The 20,486-nt window shown below is 43.6% G+C and overlaps 1 protein-coding gene across 1 annotated transcript; it reads right to left on the reverse strand.

Moving 5' to 3' along the window:
* Nucleotides 1-611: 611 nt before the first annotated feature.
* On the reverse strand, nt 612-19,964 carry LOC115110013 (lysophospholipase D GDPD3-like). The gene is made up of 10 exons (XM_029635326.2): nt 19,063-19,964; nt 18,704-18,746; nt 8,759-8,894; nt 8,445-8,490; nt 6,747-6,865; nt 4,929-5,018; nt 4,593-4,726; nt 4,207-4,266; nt 4,040-4,091; nt 612-1,351 (listed from the first exon to the last, which is right to left on the reverse strand). Exons 1-10 carry the CDS (start codon nt 19,199-19,201, stop codon nt 1,223-1,225), a joined length of 948 nt encoding a protein of 315 aa, XP_029491186.1. The 5' UTR covers nt 19,202-19,964; the 3' UTR covers nt 612-1,222.
* Nucleotides 19,965-20,486: the final 522 nt, after the last annotated feature.

The following is a 20,486-nucleotide window of genomic DNA, read 5'->3' on the forward strand; positions in this document are numbered from 1 at the left end:
GATGTCTTCACTACTATTCTACAATGTAGAAAATGGTAAAAATAAAGAAAAACCCTTGAATGATTAGGTGTTCTAAAACTTTGGACCGGTACTGTACATCTTAAACTTTATTACATTATTAGAAAATTACATTAGCTAAAGGTCTGACTTGTACTTAACGCTCAAGTCTAATATTCTTATCTAGATTTAGATGAACCAGTCCAGTGCCCTGTGTTTCCAACTCTTATTCATTGTGGCCGCTGTGTGCGTCACAGAAGCCCTATTTCCCCCCGAATTCTAAAGGACAAGGTCTTCATAATCTTTTACCATGTCTCTAAAGAGTTGTGTTTGAATTGATCCACTTATTCCATTAATCCACTTATTCCATTAACCTATTTGTTATACTGCATGCAACACACAGAGAACCAGGTCAGGAAAGTGCAGCCTTTGTTTCCCACTGAGACTTGACTGGCTGGTAGATTATTGTTAAGAAATGTGAGCGGACTTTGATCATTTCCTGGGCCGAGAGAATGAGGAAGTGAAACAAGTAAATACATAAATACTGTGTGTGTGTATGTGTTTAGGAAGCCGTTATTTTCCAGTGGTATAAACAAATGGAGGCTGGTCTTGAGAACACTTAAAACTATACAAGTATTTATTTAAATCATCTTTGTATTGATAAACATATCATTTGTATAGCCTGTCATAAAGACCCCAAAAATCAGTTCCATTATGTAAACGTCATAATACCATGGGAAACCGTCAAGGATATAGACTTAAAGAAATCCCTTTTCCCCCAACAACATCCAAACAGCCACTGATAGATCCATTAGGGTTTGGGAAGGTTGCAGAGAGGTTGCAGAGAAAGGTGAACAGTGTCAATATATGACCACAATCCATTAACCAAAAGGCAGTAAGTGTAAGTGACATCTTTTTGTGTAGATGGAATGAAGTTGCCTAAAGACATTGATCAGAGATTGGTTTAGTGTTTTTCCCTCTATTGGTTAAGGTTGGGATTGTGAAAGGTACGCTGGTCTTGGATCTGTGCTTTTCAGGCAACTTCCTTCGAGAGCTGTCCTTTTGCTCATTGGTGGAGACCGGAGTTGTGAAGGAAAATTGCGATTTATGTGTGATTTTTTTCAGTGATAAACAACGCACGAGTGGTGGTCTCTTGATAGGTAGCTCGAGCTATCAGTTAAGAACCATGTTTGTGAATCAGTAGTGTGATTGGAGGTTTGGGCTGTCAGTCTTGACTCCTGTGCCTGTGTAGGTAGTCAGTCAGGAGGGTGGGGTAGTCTGTCATGACGCCTGTGGCTCCTGCTTCGAACGCCGCCTCGATGTCCGGATCCTCATTGCAGACGAACAGGTGCACCTGAGGACAGAGAGGGCCAGATGTCAGTTATCCCACATACTACAGATTACTATAAAATACTACAGTACTTACTATAGAATTGTATAGTAAACTTTTGTTTACTGTAGAATACTGTACTACGCACTGTAGTATCCCTCGATCATGTGTAGTACCTTTACTTTATAATGTTGTAGTATAGTATAGAATACTATAGCGAATACTACAGTATTATCCGTAAAAATAAGCACTGTAGTAAATACCACAGTAATGTCCGCAAAAACACAACACTTTTTTAAAACTATAGTAAATACAATGTTTGTATTTAACCTTATTATTTTGAAAAGGAGTCAATGCTGAGACCAAAGTCCCTTTTCCAGATGAGCCCTGTATAAGCACCACAATACACAACTAAACACATTAAACTACACGTTCATATACAGGTTATTATACACAACAATACACAAAAAGCTAAACAAAAAAACAGACACATTCTTCAGTAAAAATGTTCCCTAACAAACAACCGCTTGAAATGCCATAGCGGCACCAATTCCTCAACATTTTCAATGTATTGTAGATCATTCCACAAGTAAGGTGCAAGGTAATTAAAGGCTGATTTACCTAACTCTCTGGATACCAAAGGAGTCTCCTGGGTTTGATAACTTGTCATTTTAAATCTTAACAGTGATGTTAGGTAAGTCGGAAGTTTCTGGAGCAGGGCTTTGTAAACAAAAAGAGCGTAATGATGTGATCTATGTGATTTCAAAGAGGTGATGAGGAACTACAGTGTTGACATTTGCATATACCCGCCCCCATTCCCCTCACCCATATCCCATTTTGTGCCACCCATACAGTGCATTTAGAAAGTATTCAGGCCCCTTCTGTCGATCTGTCTCATCATATTCTCTGCTGTCACTCTGTGCTTCTTCTGCTTTAGCCAACACCCGCATAGCAGTTGTTTTGGCGGTGTCGGAGGTGAAACTGTGTTAGAACTGTCAAATCCACAAGCAGCTCCTAGCATTATACCTAAAGCGGACCTATGAGCGTCATTATATCTATATAGCCAACACTTCTTGTTCTGCACTCCTAAAGCGAGTGGGAGGGGTGTGGCTTTGTGACAATAATCAAGAGCAGCTGCTCACCTATTTGACAGCTCCAACATAGATACACCTCCGACACCGCCAAAACATCCGCAATGCAGCTATCGCCAGTTAACGCTTGATCTGATTGAATCTAGGCCTTAAGCTATATTTCAAATGAGTACCTATCATACGTGTTCCCCTGAATCGACACCAACCCTATTAATTTCTATTACAGGCCTCCAGACTATCATTTTTCACTGGTGCCACTTACTTTTACAGTTGGTGGCACCAGCCCATGATTTGGTCGGACTCAATCCCGAGTATCTTATAAAAGTCAGTCGTAGTGCTTTCTTAAGAAGAAGAATAAACAGACTACTGATGTATTCACATCAAAGCGAAATCTGGACCCCCACAAATCAGCCGGGCTAGACAATCTGGACCCTTCCTTTCTAAAATGATCTGCCGAAATTGTTGCAACGCCTATTACTAGCCTGTTCAACCTCTCTTTCATGTCATCTGAGATTTCCAAAGATTGGAAAGCAGCTGCGGTCATCCCCGTCTTCAAAGGGGGGGACACTCTTGACCCAAACTGCTACAGACCTATATCTATCCTACCCTGCCTTTCTAAGGTCTTCGAAAGCCAAGTTAACAAACAGATCACCGACCATTTCGAATCCCACCGTACCTTCTCCGCTATGCAATCTGGTTTCAGAGCTGGTCATGGATGCACCTCAGCCACACTCAAGGTTCTAAACGATATCTTAACCGCCATCAATAAGAAACAATACTGCGCAGCCGTATTCATTGACCTGGCCAAGGTTTTCGACTCTGCCAATCACCACATCCTCATCGGCAGACTCAACAGCCTTGGTTTCTCAAATGATTGCCTCGCCTGGTTCACCAACTACTTCTCCGACAGAGTTCAGTGTGTCAAATCTAGCAAGCTAACTAGCTAAAAATTGCCAAACATGTTTAATGCTTTTCGACCTGTCCCCAAATTAATGTCATTGGTTCAGAGTTTGTTTTGATATTTTAACCTGCGTGTCTTGATTGCGTTTGGTGTAAGGGGGAAAAATACATTTATGCACGATAGCGCACGATGGCGCACGTGCGCAGCCGGTTTGGGTTCCGTGTCAGCCACCCCAAAAATATAAAGTGTTGAGTGAGGTGACAAATTTCAATTTTTTTACATCCCATGATCTTGGCTGTCTAACTGATGACAGAGTCGGAGCAGGTCTCTTTGCTGATGTCGCGTTTGACTTTGAATGTGAGTTTGCCTCAGTCTATCAGAAAACCGGGCCGGCCCATCTTGGTAGGGGGGGCCGGCCATTGCCCACGGATCATCCAAAAGCCCATCATATATCAATATAACAGAGAAATTCCACTAAAATCGGGCTGGATTGAACCCCCTCCTATGTTTGCCCCTTTCCCTACACACTCACAGTGTCTACAGTTCTTAAAGGGCTGGATAAGGGAAAGTGGGCTGTAACAGGAGCTCTGCTGAGACTACTGAAGGCCATGACATACTGAAGAGGTAGAAGTTAGCAGAAGGGGCTAGGAAGTGATGGAAGTAACAAATATGATGATAAAGATGCTAACAGTAATGATGATTATGATGCTTGCTCTGTACCTGAATTCCTCTGTTGGCAAGATGTTTGAATAGACTCTTCTTCATCGTTAATCTGGAACAACATGAAACATTTTCAGGTGGTTTAATCTTTTATCAAAGTTTATATATGGTCTGTTGCTTTTAGTAGGGAAACGGAACTGCGTTGTTACTGTAGTAAATGTACCCACTTCTCTATCAGATAGATGACCATTCTGTTCTTCAGAAGACGCTCCTCAGGAATATATGTCCTGCACCAAACAGAAGGAGATTAGATACAGTTACAATTTATGACACGCGCACACACACAGGGTTGCCAGACAGAAAGAACAATAGAAAGCTCTCTGTCACCACACATCCGTGTGTACCTATACTCAAAGATAAACATATGACCACACACATCCATGCACAGACATAACAGATGATGCTGAAGTCAGATGATGCTGAAGTTAGATGATGGTGAAGGCAGATAGGTACTGTATCAGCACATGAACTTTGGAACCAATACGCAAAAAAACACACATGGCGCGCACGCGCGCACACACACACACACACACACACACACACACACACAAACCTGTTGATAATGCGGGGGAGGTAGAACTGCAAGAAGCTCTCTCCCAGCGGTACAAAGGGCAGCAGGCCGCTGTAGTAAAGGAGGAGCAGCTGTAGCCCTCGTCTCATGCTGAAACTATAGGGCATGGTGGAGTTCTACAGGGAGAGAGGGAGAGCAGAGCGAGAGGAGGAGAGAGGTGAGTGAGAGATGGAGGAATGGGGATAGAAGAGAGCAGGATGGACAGGGAAGAGAGAGAGGGTGGGTTGAGCGAGTGCAAGAAAAAAATCTCTCTCCCTTAGGACAGGAGTTAGAGTCCCCTGGTTCAGTTTATCGCATCTCCCCCTAGATGACACTTACAGTTCTGCGGCACTTTGTCATAATGGTAGAGTCTACAGTCGCCCACACTGTAAGGTCCTCTCTATCATACTGTTTCACCATGTTGGACACCTGAGAGAGACAGAAGAAGGTATGGAGAGAGAGAGAGATGGAAGAGAGAGACGGAAGAGAGATGTTCGGAGACCGGTGAGGAGAGTTATTCGAGTTATTCGTTTCCTGTGACTTAGCCATTCAGCGAATCTGTGAAACCTTTTGTTATTCGTACATAATTGTTTCCCTGACATGGTCAAATAAGTTACCAATCTATGCTTGAGTTTTCTTCTAATTTGGCACATGGAAACTGATTGGCCTATAGGTGGCACTGTTATAAGCGGTCTCACTTAAACCCTCATATCCACTGCCCTGTTTGACCTAGGTGTCTTTCCTCATGCTGAACAAATTTGCCACAAGGACCCACAAGGCCTGTCAGGATATTTTTGTTCATCCATCTTGGGAATTTTGGAAAACCTTAAAAAAAAAAATGCATTGTCATGAACAACAAGTCCAAATAACGCCGAGCTAGAGGATTGGTTAATGACCAATCAAAAATCAGATTTTACGTGTCCATTTAAATCCTTTGTAAACCCACTTCACAATGGCCTATCAACTTGAAACTGCTATCATGGACGTCTCTAAGATGAACCACAATGAAATTGGCATTGATTACTCAAAAAACAAGGTAACTATTAACAACACATTCTTTGCTCAAAATCATCTGCAATCATCTTCTCCTCATGAAAACCAGTAGCATCCCACCCTGCATCCCCCTGCTGGCTTGCTATTCGTATAACAGAGAACTATTCTGATGCTTGTTCCTGGTTGGTCCCTGGATGGGAGACCAGATGCTGCTGGAAGTGGTGTTGGAGGGCCAGTAGGAGGCACCCTTTCCTCTGATCTAGGGCAGTGATTGGGGACATTCCCGTGTAGGGTGCTGTCTTTCGGATGGGACATTAAACGGGTGTCCTGACTCGGTGGTCACTAAAGATCCCATGGCACTTAGGGGTGTTAACCCCAGTGTCCTGGCTAAATTCAAAATCTGGCCACCTAATCATCCCCCCCAGCTCACAATTGGCTAATTCATCCACTCTCCCCTGTAACTATTCCCCAGGTTGTTGATGAGAATGTTCTCAGTCAACTTACCTGGTAAAATAAGCGTTAAAAGAATGAACCTTAAGTCAGATTCAGTCCAGATTTTGTATTTAGACTCATTACATCTGTCTTTAATAGTTTTAGTTGCTGTACTCAAATATGGCTGCACTGTACCTATAAATGCATGTTAGCACATATGCTAATGATAAAAATACTTTAAAAATATTATTCTCACGAACCATGGTAATGCTTTCACTGATTGCACATTTTACTTTGAGCAATTATTTAACTAGGCAAGTCAGTTAAGAACAAAATTCTTATTTACAATGATGGCCTTCCCCGGCCAAACCCGGACGGACGCTGGGCCAATTGTGCGCTACCCTATGGGACTCCCAGTCGTGGTCGGATGTGATGCAGCCTGGTTTCGAACCAGGGACTGCAGTGACACCTCTTGTACTGAGATGCAGTGCCTTAGTCCGCTGCGCCACTCAGGAGCTTGCACATAAATATAGTTCATACATGATATAGTGTTTGCTTTGTTATCCAACTATCTTGTCTCCTTTCTGTCATCCTGTGAATCCCGTTTATTGTTGCTCGCAGACATATTTATAAAGTATATTCTGTAAATAAAGCAGGGTCACTTTAAAACAGTGTAAAGTTGAAATTTGACTTAAAAAGTTGGATTTGATTAAATTCAGCTTAGTCCTGTACTTTCTCCATCAGCAAGCTGTTGTCCTCTTTGATCTCGATGTTGACTGGCATCTTAGGAAACTTCCTGAACACTTCCTCCAACAGGGTGAACTTCCTGTCTGTACCGGTGCTGTAGTGGCCTGGTGTGGGAACGGAAGGAAGAAAGGGAGAGGATGGGAGGGAGAAGGGTGAGCTGGTGAGTGTCATCATAATCCACACACACACATGGACGCATATACGCACACATTGGTGCGAAAACCTCACAAGGAGCTTTTGTCTATGCCATCGACCCACTTCTGTCAGAGAAGTAGGGTGGATGAATGTGTGTATCTGTGTGTGTGTGTATTACCTCGATTAGATCGACAGCGTTATTGCATTTTGGTGCACCAGAAGTACATTCATTTCCAATGGAATTGTCTTGCAGAGGCAGTTGCAGTGTGTTCTGTATTGTGCAAGGTATGCATAAAATTGTATGCTTAGGCTTGAAAGAAATAGTAGCAAAAGATGAATGTTGAACTTTCAGTTGCACACATAGCCACAAAAAAACATTGGATTACATAATGGGAAAAAAAGACTATTGAAATTATTACGTGGCATTGATGCAATGACGAGGTTGGTCTGATCGAGACATAAACTGCATCACCAAAAGTATGTGGACACCCTTCAAATAAGTGGATTGGGCTATTTCTGCCACACCCGTTGCTGACAGGTGTATAAAATCAAGCACACAGCCATGCAATCTCCTTTGACAAACAGTGGCAGTAAAATGGCACGTACTGAAGTGACTTTCAATGTGGCACCGCCATAGGATGCCACCTTTCCAACAAGTAATTTCGTCACATTTCTGCCCTTTTAGAGCTGCTTTGGTCAACTGTAAGTGTCTATATTGGGAAGTGGAAACGTCTAAGAGCAACAATGGCACAGCCACCAAGTGGTAGGCCACACAAGCTCACAGAACGGGATCGCCGAGGGCTGAAGCACGTAGCGCGTAATAATCATTTGTCCTCGGTTGCAACACTCACTACCAAGTTTCAAACTGCTTCTGGAAGCAACATTGGTACAATAACTGTTCGTCGAATCACAATTCACCATATGGCATTCAGACAGACAAATCTGGGTTTGGCGGATGCCAGGAGAACGCTACCTGCCCCAATGCATAGTGCCAACTGTAAAGTTTGATGGAGGAGGAATAATGGCCTGTGGCTGTTTCATGGTTCAACCTAAGCCCTTTAGTTCCAGTGAAGGGAAATTTTAACGCTTCCGCAAACAATGACATTCTAGATGATTCTGTGCTTCCAACATTGTGGCAACAGTTTGGGGAAGGCACTTTCATGTTTCAGCATAACAATGCCCCCGTGCACAAAGCGAGGTCCATAGAGAAATGTTTTTTTGAGATCGGTGTGGAAGAACTTGACTGGCCTGCATTAAGCCCTGACCTCAACCCTATTGAACACCTTTGGGATTTATTGGAATCGCCCAACTTCAGTGCCCAATCTCACTAACGCTTTTGTGGCTGTTTGGAAGCAAGTCCCAGCTACAATGTTCCAACATCTAGTGGAAAGCCTTCCCAGAGGAGTGGAGGCTGTTATAGCAGCAAAGGGGGGACTAACCCCATATTAATGCCTATGATTTTGGAATGAGATGTTTGATGACCAGGTGTCCACATAATTATGGCCATGTAGTGTGTGTGTGTATGTGTTACAGTGGATACCTGCATACCTGCATAAAACGTGACCTCCAGTCTGTCCTTTTGCAGGGGTAACTCCTGAAAAGAAAACACAATTAGTATTGTATAATACAAAATTAATTAACTGTCTCATTACTGACTTAAGTTGTATGGAACCGCTTATAAAAGCCCATAAACACTTAAATTGTATGGAACAGATTATAAAGGGGGGCCTACATGTACACATATTATAATATATACACATTCAGGTCAGAGTAGCTAAGGTAACACAAAGAGCGTTCACGCAACAATCAAGGGGAGTTTAACATTGTATTTATATGGTTTTAATATACATTTGACCTCTGACCTCTAGGTTTAGGGAGGAGATGGTGACATCATGGCCGGTCTGCCTCAGGAGGTTTTCATCATGTGACACGACCACATGACCATCCCGGGTCAGGTGACAGTCCAGTTCCAGCATTCCTGTACCCTGTTCCACTGCACTGAGGGTGGGGAGGGGGATTAAATGCTGACAGCCGCATAGCTGTTGATTTGATGGTGTCTTAGGTGGAACTGTGTTAGAGCTGGCTCCCGGCATCATTATATTGTGGACACTGGCACATTAGTACAGTTCCAATACTAGAATGTGTGAGACAATCTACATATCGATTAGGTTGAAATATTTTGTTGAATGATTTTCAATATGAGTTTCATTATTTCTATACAGCCTACACTTTCTAGTTCTGAACTTCTAACATGAGTGGGACGGGTGTGGCTTTGTGACAATGTCCACACGAGCAGCTGCTCACAGATTTGAAACACCGCCAAAACATTTACGTAAGTACTGTATTCACACCCCTGAGTCAATTAGGTGATAATGCCGGTGTTTGGAGAATATATTGGCATGGGTGTTTGTTGAGGACCGGCAAACTGTGCCAATGTATCCTCCAAACACCGGTATTATCACTTTCATACAACGGGTTACCAACATATTCAAATAATGATTGACATATTTTCATTAAAAAATATATTTTGATGAACTTATTCATACTATTTCATCCGTCCATAAGATATAGTCCCGACACAAATCTAGGGTTGCTACCCAAGCCGGCTGGTCATTTCTTCTATCGGTTTGGTTGCCAGAGACTCAACCCAGTTGTTCAGTCTATTTGTTCCAAATTGTTCTAATTCGTTCTAAATGGTCCATTACCATAGTGGCTGGCAACATTCTTATCCCTTGCATTCTAGCTAGCCAACTACGGCTAATTTACAGTCATGTCAAACAGTGCAGCCAGAATAATAGCAAATTAGCTTCATTTGCATTTGTTTAAGTTGCTTTCTAGTGTCATTTATTTGTATTTGTTGAAAACAAAATGTTAATCTAAAAGAAATGTGAGATAATGTCTAGATGCTTTTTATAGTAGAGATCAAGTTTATAAATTGCATGGCCCAGTTGAGACAGTGGATTACGCAGCCAGATGGAACAGAGTAAATAGGCATTTTAACATCATAGATTTAACAGGTGGTAACTTATGGAATAGACACTGGCTTCGAATGAGGGTTTAACCAATCAGCATTCAGGATTCAAATCAAATCAAATGTTATTTGTCACATGCGCCAAATACAACATGTGTAGACCTTGCCGTGAAATGCTTACTTATAAAGCCCTTAACCAACAATGCAGTTCAAGAAATAGAGTTAAGAAAATATTGACTTAAATAAGCTAAATAAAAAAATTAAAAACACAATAAATAACAAAAATGAGGCTATATGTAGGGGGTGTAGTGGTACCGAGTCAATGCGTGGGGGTACAGGTTAGTCAAGGTCATTTGTACGTGTACAGTGGGGCAAAAAAGTATTTAGTCAGCCACCAATTGTGCAAGTTCTCCCACTTAAAAAGATGAGAGGCCTGTAATTTTCATCATAGGTACACTTCAACTATGACAGACAAAATGAGAAAAAAAATCCAGAAAATCACATTGTAGGATTTTTAATGAATTTATTTGCAAATTATGGTGGAAAATAAGTATTTGGTCACCTACAAACAAGCAAGATTTCTGGCTCTCACAGACCTGTAACTTCTTCTTTAAGAGGCTCCTCTGTCCTCCATTCGTTACCTGTATTAATGGCACCTGTTTGAACTTGTTATCAGTATAAAAGACACCTGTCCACAACCTCAAATAGTCACACTCCAAACTCCACTATGGCCAAGACCAAAGAGCTGTCAAAGGACACCAGAAACAAAATTGTAGACCTGCACCAGGCTGGGAAGACTGAATCTGCAATAGGTAAGCAGCTTGGTTTGAAGAAATCAACTGTGGGAGCAATTATTAGGAAATGGAAGACATACAAGACCACTGATAATCTCCCTCGATCTGGGGCTCCACGCAAGATCTCACCCCGTGGGGTCAAAATGATCACAAGAACGGTGAGCAAAAATCCCAGAACCACACGGGGGGACCTAGTGAATGACCTGCAGAGAGCTGGAACCAAAGTAACAAAGCCTACCATCAGTAACACACTATGCCGCCAGGGACTCAAATCCTGCAGTGCGAGACGTTTCCCCCTGCTTAAGCCAGTTCATGTCCAGGCCCGTCTGAAGTTTGCTAGAGAGCATTTGGATGATCCAGAAGAAGATTGGGAGAATGTCATATGGTCAGATGAAACCAAAATATAACTTTTTGGTAAAAACTCAACTCGTCGTGTTTGGAGAACAAAGAATGCTGAGTTGCATCCAAAGAACACCATACCTACTGTGAAGCATGGGGGTGGAAACATCATGCTTTGGGGCTGTTTTTCTGCAAAGGGACCATGACGACTGATCCGTGTAAAGGAAAGAATGAATGGGGCCATGTATCGTGAGATTTTGAGTGAAAACCTCCTATCAGCAAGGGCATTGAAGATGAAACGTGGCTGGGTCTTTCAGCATGACAATGATCCCAAACACACCGCCCGGGCAACGAAGGAGTGGCTTCATAAGAAACATTTCAAGGTCCTGGAGTGGCCTAGCCAGTCTCCAGATCTCAACCCCATAGAAAATCTTTGGAGGGAGTTGAAAGTCCATGTTGCCCAGCAACAGCCACAAAACATCACTGCTCTAGAGGAGATCTGCATGGTGGAATGGGCAAAATACCAGCAACCGTGTGTAAAAACCTTGTGAAGACTTACAGAAAATGTTTGACCTCTGTCATTGCCAACAAAGGGTATATAACAAAGTATTGAGATAAACTTTTGTTATTGAGCAAATACTTATTTTCCACCATAATTTGCAAATAAATTCATAAAAAAATCCTACAATGTGATTTTCGGGATTTTTTCCCCTCATTTTGTCTGTCATAGTTGAAGTGTACCTATGATGAAAATTACAGGCCTCTCATCTTTTTAAGTGGGAGAACTTGCACAATTGGTGGCTGACTAAATACTTTTTTGCCCCACTGTAGGTAGGGGTAAAGTGACTATGCATAGATAATAAACAGCGAGTAGCATCAGTGTAGAAACAAAAGTTGGGTGACTGGAGTCTGACAATTTTTTGGGCCTTTCTTTGACACCACTAGTAAATAGGTCCTGGATGGCAGGAAGTTTGGCCCCAGGGATGTACTGGGCCGTACGCACTACCCTCTGTAGCGTCTTTTCAGTGTCCTGAGGGGGAAAAGGTGTTGTCGTGCCCTTTTCACGATTGTCTTGGTGTGTTTGGACGATGATAGTGTGTTGGTGATGTGGACACCAAGGAACTTTAAACTCTCGACCCGCTCCACTACAGCCCGTTGATGTTAATGGAGGCCTGTTCGGCCCTCCTTTCCCTGTAGTCCACGATCAGCACACATTGAGGGAGAGGTTGTTGTCCTGGCTCCACACTGCCAGGTATCTGACCTCCTCCCTATAGGCTGTCTCATCGTTGTTGGTGATCTGGCCTACCACTGTTGTGTCGTCAGCAACTTAACAGTGGTGTTGGAGTTGTTCTTGGCCACACAGTCGTGGGTGAACATGGAGTACAGTCATCATGACAGATGTGTTGTTTCTTACCCTTAGTCCAGGATCCAGTTGCAGAGGCAGGTGTTTAGTCCCAGCTTTGTGGGCACTATGGTGTTGAACGCTGAGCTGTAGTCGATGAACAGCATTCTCACATAGGTGTTCCTTTTGTCCAGGTGGTAAAGAGCAGTGTGGAGTGCAATTGAGATTGCGTCATCCGTGGATCTGTTGGGGGTGGTATGCGAATTGAAGTGGGTCTAGAGGTGAGCCATGATCAGCCTTTTAAAGCACTTAATGGCCATCAACGTGAGTGCTACGGGGCAGTAGTATTTTAGGCAGGTTATCTTCGCTTTCTTGGGCACAGGGACTATGGTGGTCTGTTTGAAACATGTAGGTATTACAGACTTGATCAGGGTGAGTTTGAAAATGTCAGTGAAGACACTTTCCAGTTGTTCCGCGCATGCTCTGAGTACATGTCCAGGTAATCCGTCAGGCCCTGCAGCTTTGTGAATGTTGACCTGTTTAAAAGGTCTTGCTCACATCGACTACGGAGAGCGTGATCACATAGTTGTCCGGAACAGCTAGTGCTCTCATGCATGCTCCGGGGTTGCTTGCCTCGAAGCGAGCATAAAAGGCATTTAGCTTGTCTGGTAGGCTCGCGTCAATGGGCAGCTAGCGGCTGGGTTTATATTTGTAGTCGGTGCTAGTTTTTAAGACCTGCCAAATCCAAGGAGCTTCAGAGCCGGTGTAGTAGGACTCAATCTCAGTCCTGTATTGATGCTTTGGCTGTTTGATGGTTCGTCTGAGTGCATAGTGGGATTTCTTATAAGAGTCCAGATTAGTGTCCTGCTCCTTGAAAGCGGGAGCTCTAGCCTTTAGCTCAGTGCGGATGTTGCCTGTAATCCATGGCTTCTGGTGGGGATATGTACGAACGATCAGAGTGGTGCTCTAGATTTCTTTTCCCTCTGGTTGCACATGTGACATGCTGGTAGAAATTAGCGCAGTTTATAGATGAGCATTTTCTTGTTTGCTTATGGCCTTATACAGCTCATTGAGAGCGGCCTTAGTGCCAGCATAAGTTTGTGGTGGTAAATAGACAGCTATGAATAATAGAGATGCAAACTCTCTTTGTAGAAAGTGTGGTCTACAGCTTATCATGAGGTACTCTACCTCAGGCAAGCAATACCTCGAGACGTCTTCAATATTAGACATGGCGCACCAGCTATTATTGACAAATAGACACACCTCTCAAAGTTTTGTCCTGCCGATGCACGGAAAACCCAGCCATCTCTATATTATCGGTGTCGTCGTTCAGCCATGACTCAGTGAAACATAAGATATTAGACCCACCTGTTGTATAATACACTGTAGAATAACCTTTGGCATTGATTACAGCTGTGAGTCTTTCTGGGTAAGTCTCTAAGAGCTTTCCACATCTGGATTGTGCAACATTTGCCCATTTTTCTTTTCAAAATTCTTCAAATGGTCAAATTTGTTTTAGATTTTCAAGTAGAGTTAAGTCAAAACTGTAACTCAGCCACTCAGGAACATTCACTGTCTCTTGGTAAGCAACTCAAGTGTAGATTTGGCATTGTGTTTTAGGTTATTGTCCTGCTGAAAGGTGAATTCATCTCCCAGTGTCTGGTGGAAAGTAGACTGAAACAGGTTTTGCCTTTGCTTAGTTCCGTTCTGTATATATTTTTACCCTGAAAATCTCCCCTGTCCTTAACGATTACAAGCATATCCATGACATAATGCAGCCACCGCTATGCTTGAAAATATGGAGAGTGGTTCTCAATAATGTGTTGTATTGGATTTGCCACAAACATAACAGTTAGTATTCAGGACAAAAAGTTAATTGCTTTGCCACATTTTTTGCAGTATTACTTTATTGCCTTTGTTGCAAACAGAATGCATGTTTTGGAATATGTTTTATTATGTAAAGGCTTCCTTCTTTTCACTCTGTCAATTAGGTTAGTATTGTGGAGTAACTACAATGTTGTTGATCCATCCTCAGTTTTCTCCTATTACAGCCATTAAACTCTAACTATTTTAAAGTCACTCATGGTGAAATCCCTGAGCGGTTTCCTTCCTCTCTGGCAACTGGGTTAGGAAGGGCACCTGCATCTTTGTAGTGACTGGGTGTATTGATACACGGGGCTCTATTTTAACAAATCTAACGCAATGGTCCATCTAAGAGTTGGCCGTAGCGTTGTAGGTTCGGGGCTGTGTCAGAAATATTTTTGATATTTTCACAACCATAATTATCGGTGCAGTTGCTGCCGTTGGCACGAAAGGGCTGGGTTTTGATGAATAAACAAGTTGTTTGTGTGTCGAGGCTTGGCCCTTCAATGGCCAATCATATCGCGCTCCATGGCTAAACATGTGGTTGCTTCAAATGGTGTATTTGCACCCTGGTCTCAGAGCATTTCATATTATTCTGTACGTATGACACGTTACATTTCATATGGTATGTATTCATTTGTGGTTGTCCATCATCCATTTCGTATGATATGTTATGAATTACAATTGTTATATGTTACAAATTGCAAGGCGTACAATATGTTAAGAATTGCAATTGGTATAATATGTTACAAATTTTCTAAACGTATGATATGTTTTGAATTTCAATTTGTTGTGGCTAGCATTAGCTTGGTGGCTAATGCGAACTTTACCTAGGGGTTAAGATTAGGGTTAGGAGTTCAATTAAAGGATTATGGTTAGGAGAAGAGCGAGCTAAAAGGGTTAAGGTTAGGGTTATGGGAAGGGTTAGCTAACATGCTAAGTTGTTGCAAAGTAGCTGAAACAAAAATTAAGTAGTTACAAAGTTGCTAATTAGCTAAAATGATCAAGTTGTCCGTGATGAGATTCGAGCACGCAACCTTTGAGTTGAAAGACGTTTGCGTTTTACTTGCCCCTTTCAATAATCTAAAAGTACAACCAAATTCCAAAGGAGATTTTTTCAAATTTTTGGTTTCAATTCAGTTTTGCTCTTCACTGAGTCCAGAACCAATAGCACAGGGCCAAACAGGTGTTGTACCTCGCTTCCCTCTTTCAGAGGACAGTAGATATCAGTTATAACGTTAAATTCCCTTTCAGTCAGTACTCTCCGTACTACACAAGTATGGGGAACTAGAATCCGGGCCCAATGGATACCAAATGAAATGTCCCATGGCAGACCGCCGAGTGATCTGGGTATTGCACACACTGCGTGCTGCCTAATGACCCTCTCCTCTCCGAGCTGTAAGCACGCTGTGGGCAAAACTGGGAGCAGTGACATCCAAGAGATAAAACCTCATAAAAGTGTGTGGTGATGCCCAACTCACCGCAGCACAAATATCCCAAACGTTCTTTAAATAACTCCCCTGCGCAGCGGGAGTTGCCACAGGACCACATCCAACAGGCGACTCATCTCCACAAACCAATGTTGCTTGGGTCAACGGGGAGCCACAAGAATCAACGACAAGCCTCCCCAGGCGCAAAATCGCCAATGTGGGCTGAATCAGCTCCACTGGGGGAAATGTGTAAAGGAGGGTCCAAGGCCACTGGTGCGCCAGTGTGTCTGTTTCCAATGGAGAGCTCGGGTCCCTCGTTGAGAAAAACAGTCGACAATGCACATTTTTTTTGAGATGCATAAAGATCTACGTCGGCCCTGCCAAACATTTGCCCTTATCTGGGAGACTACCCAGATGTGTAGCCTCCACTGCTGAGAAATAGGGTCCCACCTGAATAAAATATCTGCACCTAAAATGAGGATAGTAGGGAAATATGTGCACTCTGCACCACTGTCCATACCCTTCGAATCGAGTTGCCTTCGTATAGCGCACCCCACCCTTCGGGGGATGCGTCTGTCTTGAACACCTTGTGGGATACAACTCAGCCCATGGGAGCCCCCTGACAATAGCAGAGGGTCCCACCACCGGGCCTGAACCCATTGGCCTAACAGGGACACCCGAAGCAACTGCTTAGGCTGTGAGATGCATCAAGGTGAGTGGCTAGCACTTTAGCACTGGAAGGGCCGCATCAACAGTAGCCGAAGGGGAACGACTTCCATTACAGAAGCCACAATTTGGCTAAGCAGAGCTGGAACCCAGACACCCACCATGGGGATATAAAAGTGTGATCCGGAAGTGAGTCTAGCTCGTGACCCAGAAACAGAATGCGCTGAGATGGAGTCAGATGGCTCTTTTCTGGTTTCTTATGAATCCTAGAGACTGAATATGGGACAGTAGCATGAATGTGTGTAATTACCATCCAATCTGCTGTAATAGCCGGTGGCTCGTGAACATTCAGAATATACTGTATAGACTGAGGTGCTTGCTGAGGGCACGTAGGTCTCGAATGGGATGTACAGTCCCGTCCCTTTTCGGAACAAGGTAATACTATATCTTCAAGATAGGAACCACTCAGATGACCTGCTTCTGGAGACAGGAAGATATTTCCTCGCTCAAAACCGGCGCTGAGGACTCGGGAACAGTCGAAGTGAAGATGCTGCAGAAGTGTGGGGAAGACACAACAAATTGTAGCTTGTACCCCGACATCCATATTGGCATGATCCAGGGTGACACTACGTATGCACGCCATTGGTCGGTGCAGACAGCGAGCCTCCCGTGAAATGCAATCTGAATGCCATCTATTTTTCCATTTCCACCACTTTTGACAGCCAACGAGACTTTGTGTGGGATAATAGCATGGTTGTGTCCAACCCTGCTAATTCCCCTGACTCTGCTACCAACAACCACTTAAATGGCAAAGGGGGCTCCTGCAAGGGCTGAGGTAGTACCTCGTCTGGACTGTAAACCAAACGTTGGGGCACTGTTGTCAATGTAATGTTTTTGTGGAGGGGCGCACTGGTCGCTCACACCCGTGCCAAGGACCATCGTTCTGGGTGTTACCTGAGCCAAGTGCTCAGGGGCTGTTTCCTCACCGGAGGTGCTTGGGGAAATCTACTACATTTCACACGCCAGAAGTTATGCATCCTAGCTGACATAAGGCAAGAAGTTTTTTTAGTCTAAGCTAGCTAGCCTCTTTGACTGCAGCATGATCCGTTTAGAATAGCCAAGTGACTTAACTCTACATATACCAAACAAGAGAACAACCCAAGCAACTTCACCATGGGACGTCAGGAATAACTAGTAATAGCTAGCTAGCTCGCGGCGGCGAGTTAGCCAATGTGGCTAGCACGCTATGCAGCGCATGTTTAGCTAGCCCGGTCTCGAAAGTCTACTTAGGACCGGATCACCAGGGTGGGACCAGACCCTTCATCAAAAAAGATTCTAGGAAGAGGGGCAAGCAGTGTTTGACCAAGGCAGACACAGGCGGCCGGGGGGTACCCACCGAACCTGGCCGCCCTCTCTTTGAGTAGCCTTCAGCAACCGGCGACAAGAGCTCATAGGAGCCGGGTTGGGTGCAGGCAGCTACCACATACACCACACCCAGGCAGACAAGACATTTGCTCCAACCAAAGACCATCTCCGCGTCCCGCAACTCAGACGAGGTACAGGCAACCGGGAGAGGAAGTCACTATCGGAAACACCAAGGCCCCTCAAGAACGCTACACGATTGACAAGAGAAGCCGCGGTTTGGACTAGCAGAACAGTGCCAACTGGGGGCAAGACACAGTTAGTGAAACCGTCCCCTAGGCCCACACACAAACTGATTTGAGCGATGGCAGCCAGAGAATGTACAGAGCTGAGACATACAAGACAACAAACGTGAATTTATTTGTATTAATTTGGGCATGGTTCCGACCCAGTGTGTTAGCATTCATCGTGTTAGCCATCTTGCTCATTGCTACAGCCAGGCCAAGCAATCCATAGAACAATGTCGAATGGAATGGTATCAAACACATTAAAAACGTGGTTTCCATGTGTTTGATACCACTCCATTCAAGCCATTATTATGAGCCATCCTCCCCTCAGCAGCTTCCAATGAGTGAATGTTCCTGAGTGGTCTACTTACGGTTTTGACTTAAATCTGCTTGAAAATCTATGGCGAGACATGAAAATGGCTGTCTGTCTAGCAATGATCAACAACCAAATTGACAGAGCTTGAAGTATTTTTTAGAAGAATAATGGGCAAATATTTCACAATCCAGGTGTGCAGAGCTCTTAGAGACTTACCCCAAAAGAATCACATTGCTGTCAAAGGTGTTTAACATGCATTGTCTCGTTTAATAAAAAATACAAATAAATGCATTTTGTGTATATCGTTGAAAAACAACATTAAATCCATTTTAATACCACTTTGTAAAACAATCAATGTGAAGAAATCAAATGGGGGGGGGGGGTGAATACTTATGATAAGCACTGTAACTGATCTGAAGTCAGGTTTGGTCACTTACTGTGTGAAGGCCTCCATGGTGCTCTCTATCCTCTCGCCACTTCCTGTCAACACAGATCAGAAGAAAAGCAGAGAATATCAGTGTCCTATCCAGCTCCAAGACTCTCACTCTATAAGCCTGCTTTTCTATGATCCCCACAGACTGGAAATGTGGATAGCTCAAATCAGAAAAACGTATTCATCAAGATACAGTGTGACTCTGGGTCATATCAATAAAGTCACTCAGCCCTCCTGCTTGCAGCTACACCACATGTTCCAAACATTCAACTTTCACTAGTCCATCCCATTCACATCAACGGTTACAGAGGTAAGGTGAAGAAGCAAGGTGACTACTACATCCTTCCACTGTTCCTTCCTTACCTCCTCTGTGTGAGATGTGGGTGCAGTGGAAGGCAGCCCGTTTCTTCTTGTGGAGGATCTGAGGGTTCTTCAACAGGTAGAGCGACGTCAGGGTGTAGCCCCCTAGGGCCGGAAGGATAAAGTATAGGGAACTGGCCATAATCAATTCTCCTCCAAAAACAGTCCTCAAAAGTGTCCGAAGGCAATTAGGCACAGTATCAAAAGGCAGAGGTCCTTGGATCCTCCTAGACACTCTAACAATAAATTAATAGGACACCTACAAGTGTCAGGAGTGCTGATGGGAAAAAAACCTGCCAGAGTTGAGTCCCCTTGTTCTGCAAGTTGTAATAAAATACTTTGAATAGTTTTCAGCTATCCCCCACCGAGCTGCCACATAACACTGGTAACTAACAACCGATGAAGGAACCACTCCAAAACCTCTTCGAGTGCATCCAAAGACACTCAAATGACCCGCTCATATTCTAAACTTCACTCGACTGTCTCTTTCACACAAATCTCTTCGCTCTTTCTGTCCTCCGCTTTTATTGTGCCTCTTATTCTGATCGGTTTCTCTCTCCGTCAGTCCATTGGTCACCTGTCAGCCTAGAACAGAATGTTGTGACGTGGAAAAAACAGGACTTGAAAAACTGGTACAGCCAACGGAGGCAGTTGAAGGAAGTCTCAAGGTCCCACTCCCATTGGATTCACTCGAATGCCTAGAAAAACTATTACTCAACCTCACCTGACACTACTCTCCTTCCCTCCATGGGTTCTGTTTGTAGTCAACCTAACCTCCTTCGCACTCTCCCTCTTTTACCGCTCCTTCTCCCTCTCACCGTGTAACTGGGGCCCACACAAAACTGTCAAATCAGTTAATGAAATACTAGTGTCAGTAGGAGCTGGCCTCTATCTCACCTCACCTCTCTCTCTCGCTTTCCCTTCCCTGTGGCCTATATTGTTCTTCTCTCAGGCTTTACTGCCTTTTGTTACACAAACTCCCTCTTTCACCATGTGTGTGATCATGTAAATGATGGAACTATCCTGTATGAAGTGTGGCTATAAAATGCACTAAAAGCAAACCTCAAATAACATGCATTTATGGGTGGGAATATGAATGTAATGATAACACAATGGGTGCTACCTCAAGCAACCGATGAGAGAGCTAACAGTATAGGCTGGTAAAGGGTGTGAGAGCAAGCGTTGCTACATGGCAGGTTTCGATGCTGTCAGGCACCTTTTATTTAACAAAGGATGTGTATGTAAACTCATTATCAGACACAGGCGCACACACACACAGACGGTGTACTTAACAAAGAAGTGGTGTCAAAAGCTATGTAAATGCACTTTCACAAGCAGGCATGCAACTTCAGCAGAATACTGTATACCACAGCGTTGTTTACGTCAATAGAAAATGCTGAAAGGTAGCAAACAAGTGACTGAACTAG

This window comes from Oncorhynchus nerka, linkage group LG26 (assembly GCF_034236695.1).
Source record: "Oncorhynchus nerka isolate Pitt River linkage group LG26, Oner_Uvic_2.0, whole genome shotgun sequence".
In the NCBI taxonomy this organism is placed as follows: Eukaryota; Metazoa; Chordata; class Actinopteri; order Salmoniformes; family Salmonidae; genus Oncorhynchus; species Oncorhynchus nerka.

What these genes read in the sequence shown, in the direction of transcription:
- LOC115110013 (XM_029635326.2), bottom strand. Translation starts at nt 19,201, where the DNA reads ATGGCCAGTTCCCTATACTTTATCCTTCCGGCCCTAGGGGGCTACACC. An exon ending in CTCCCCCGCATTATCAACAG is followed by an intron (nt 4,267 to 4,592) that starts GTTTGTGTGTGT and finishes TGTTTGGTGCAG; the next exon opens with GACATATATTCCTGAGGAGC. An exon ending in TTGCCAACAGAGGAATTCAG is followed by an intron (nt 1,352 to 4,039) that starts GTACAGAGCAAG and finishes CTCTGTCCTCAG; the next exon opens with GTGCACCTGTTCGTCTGCAA.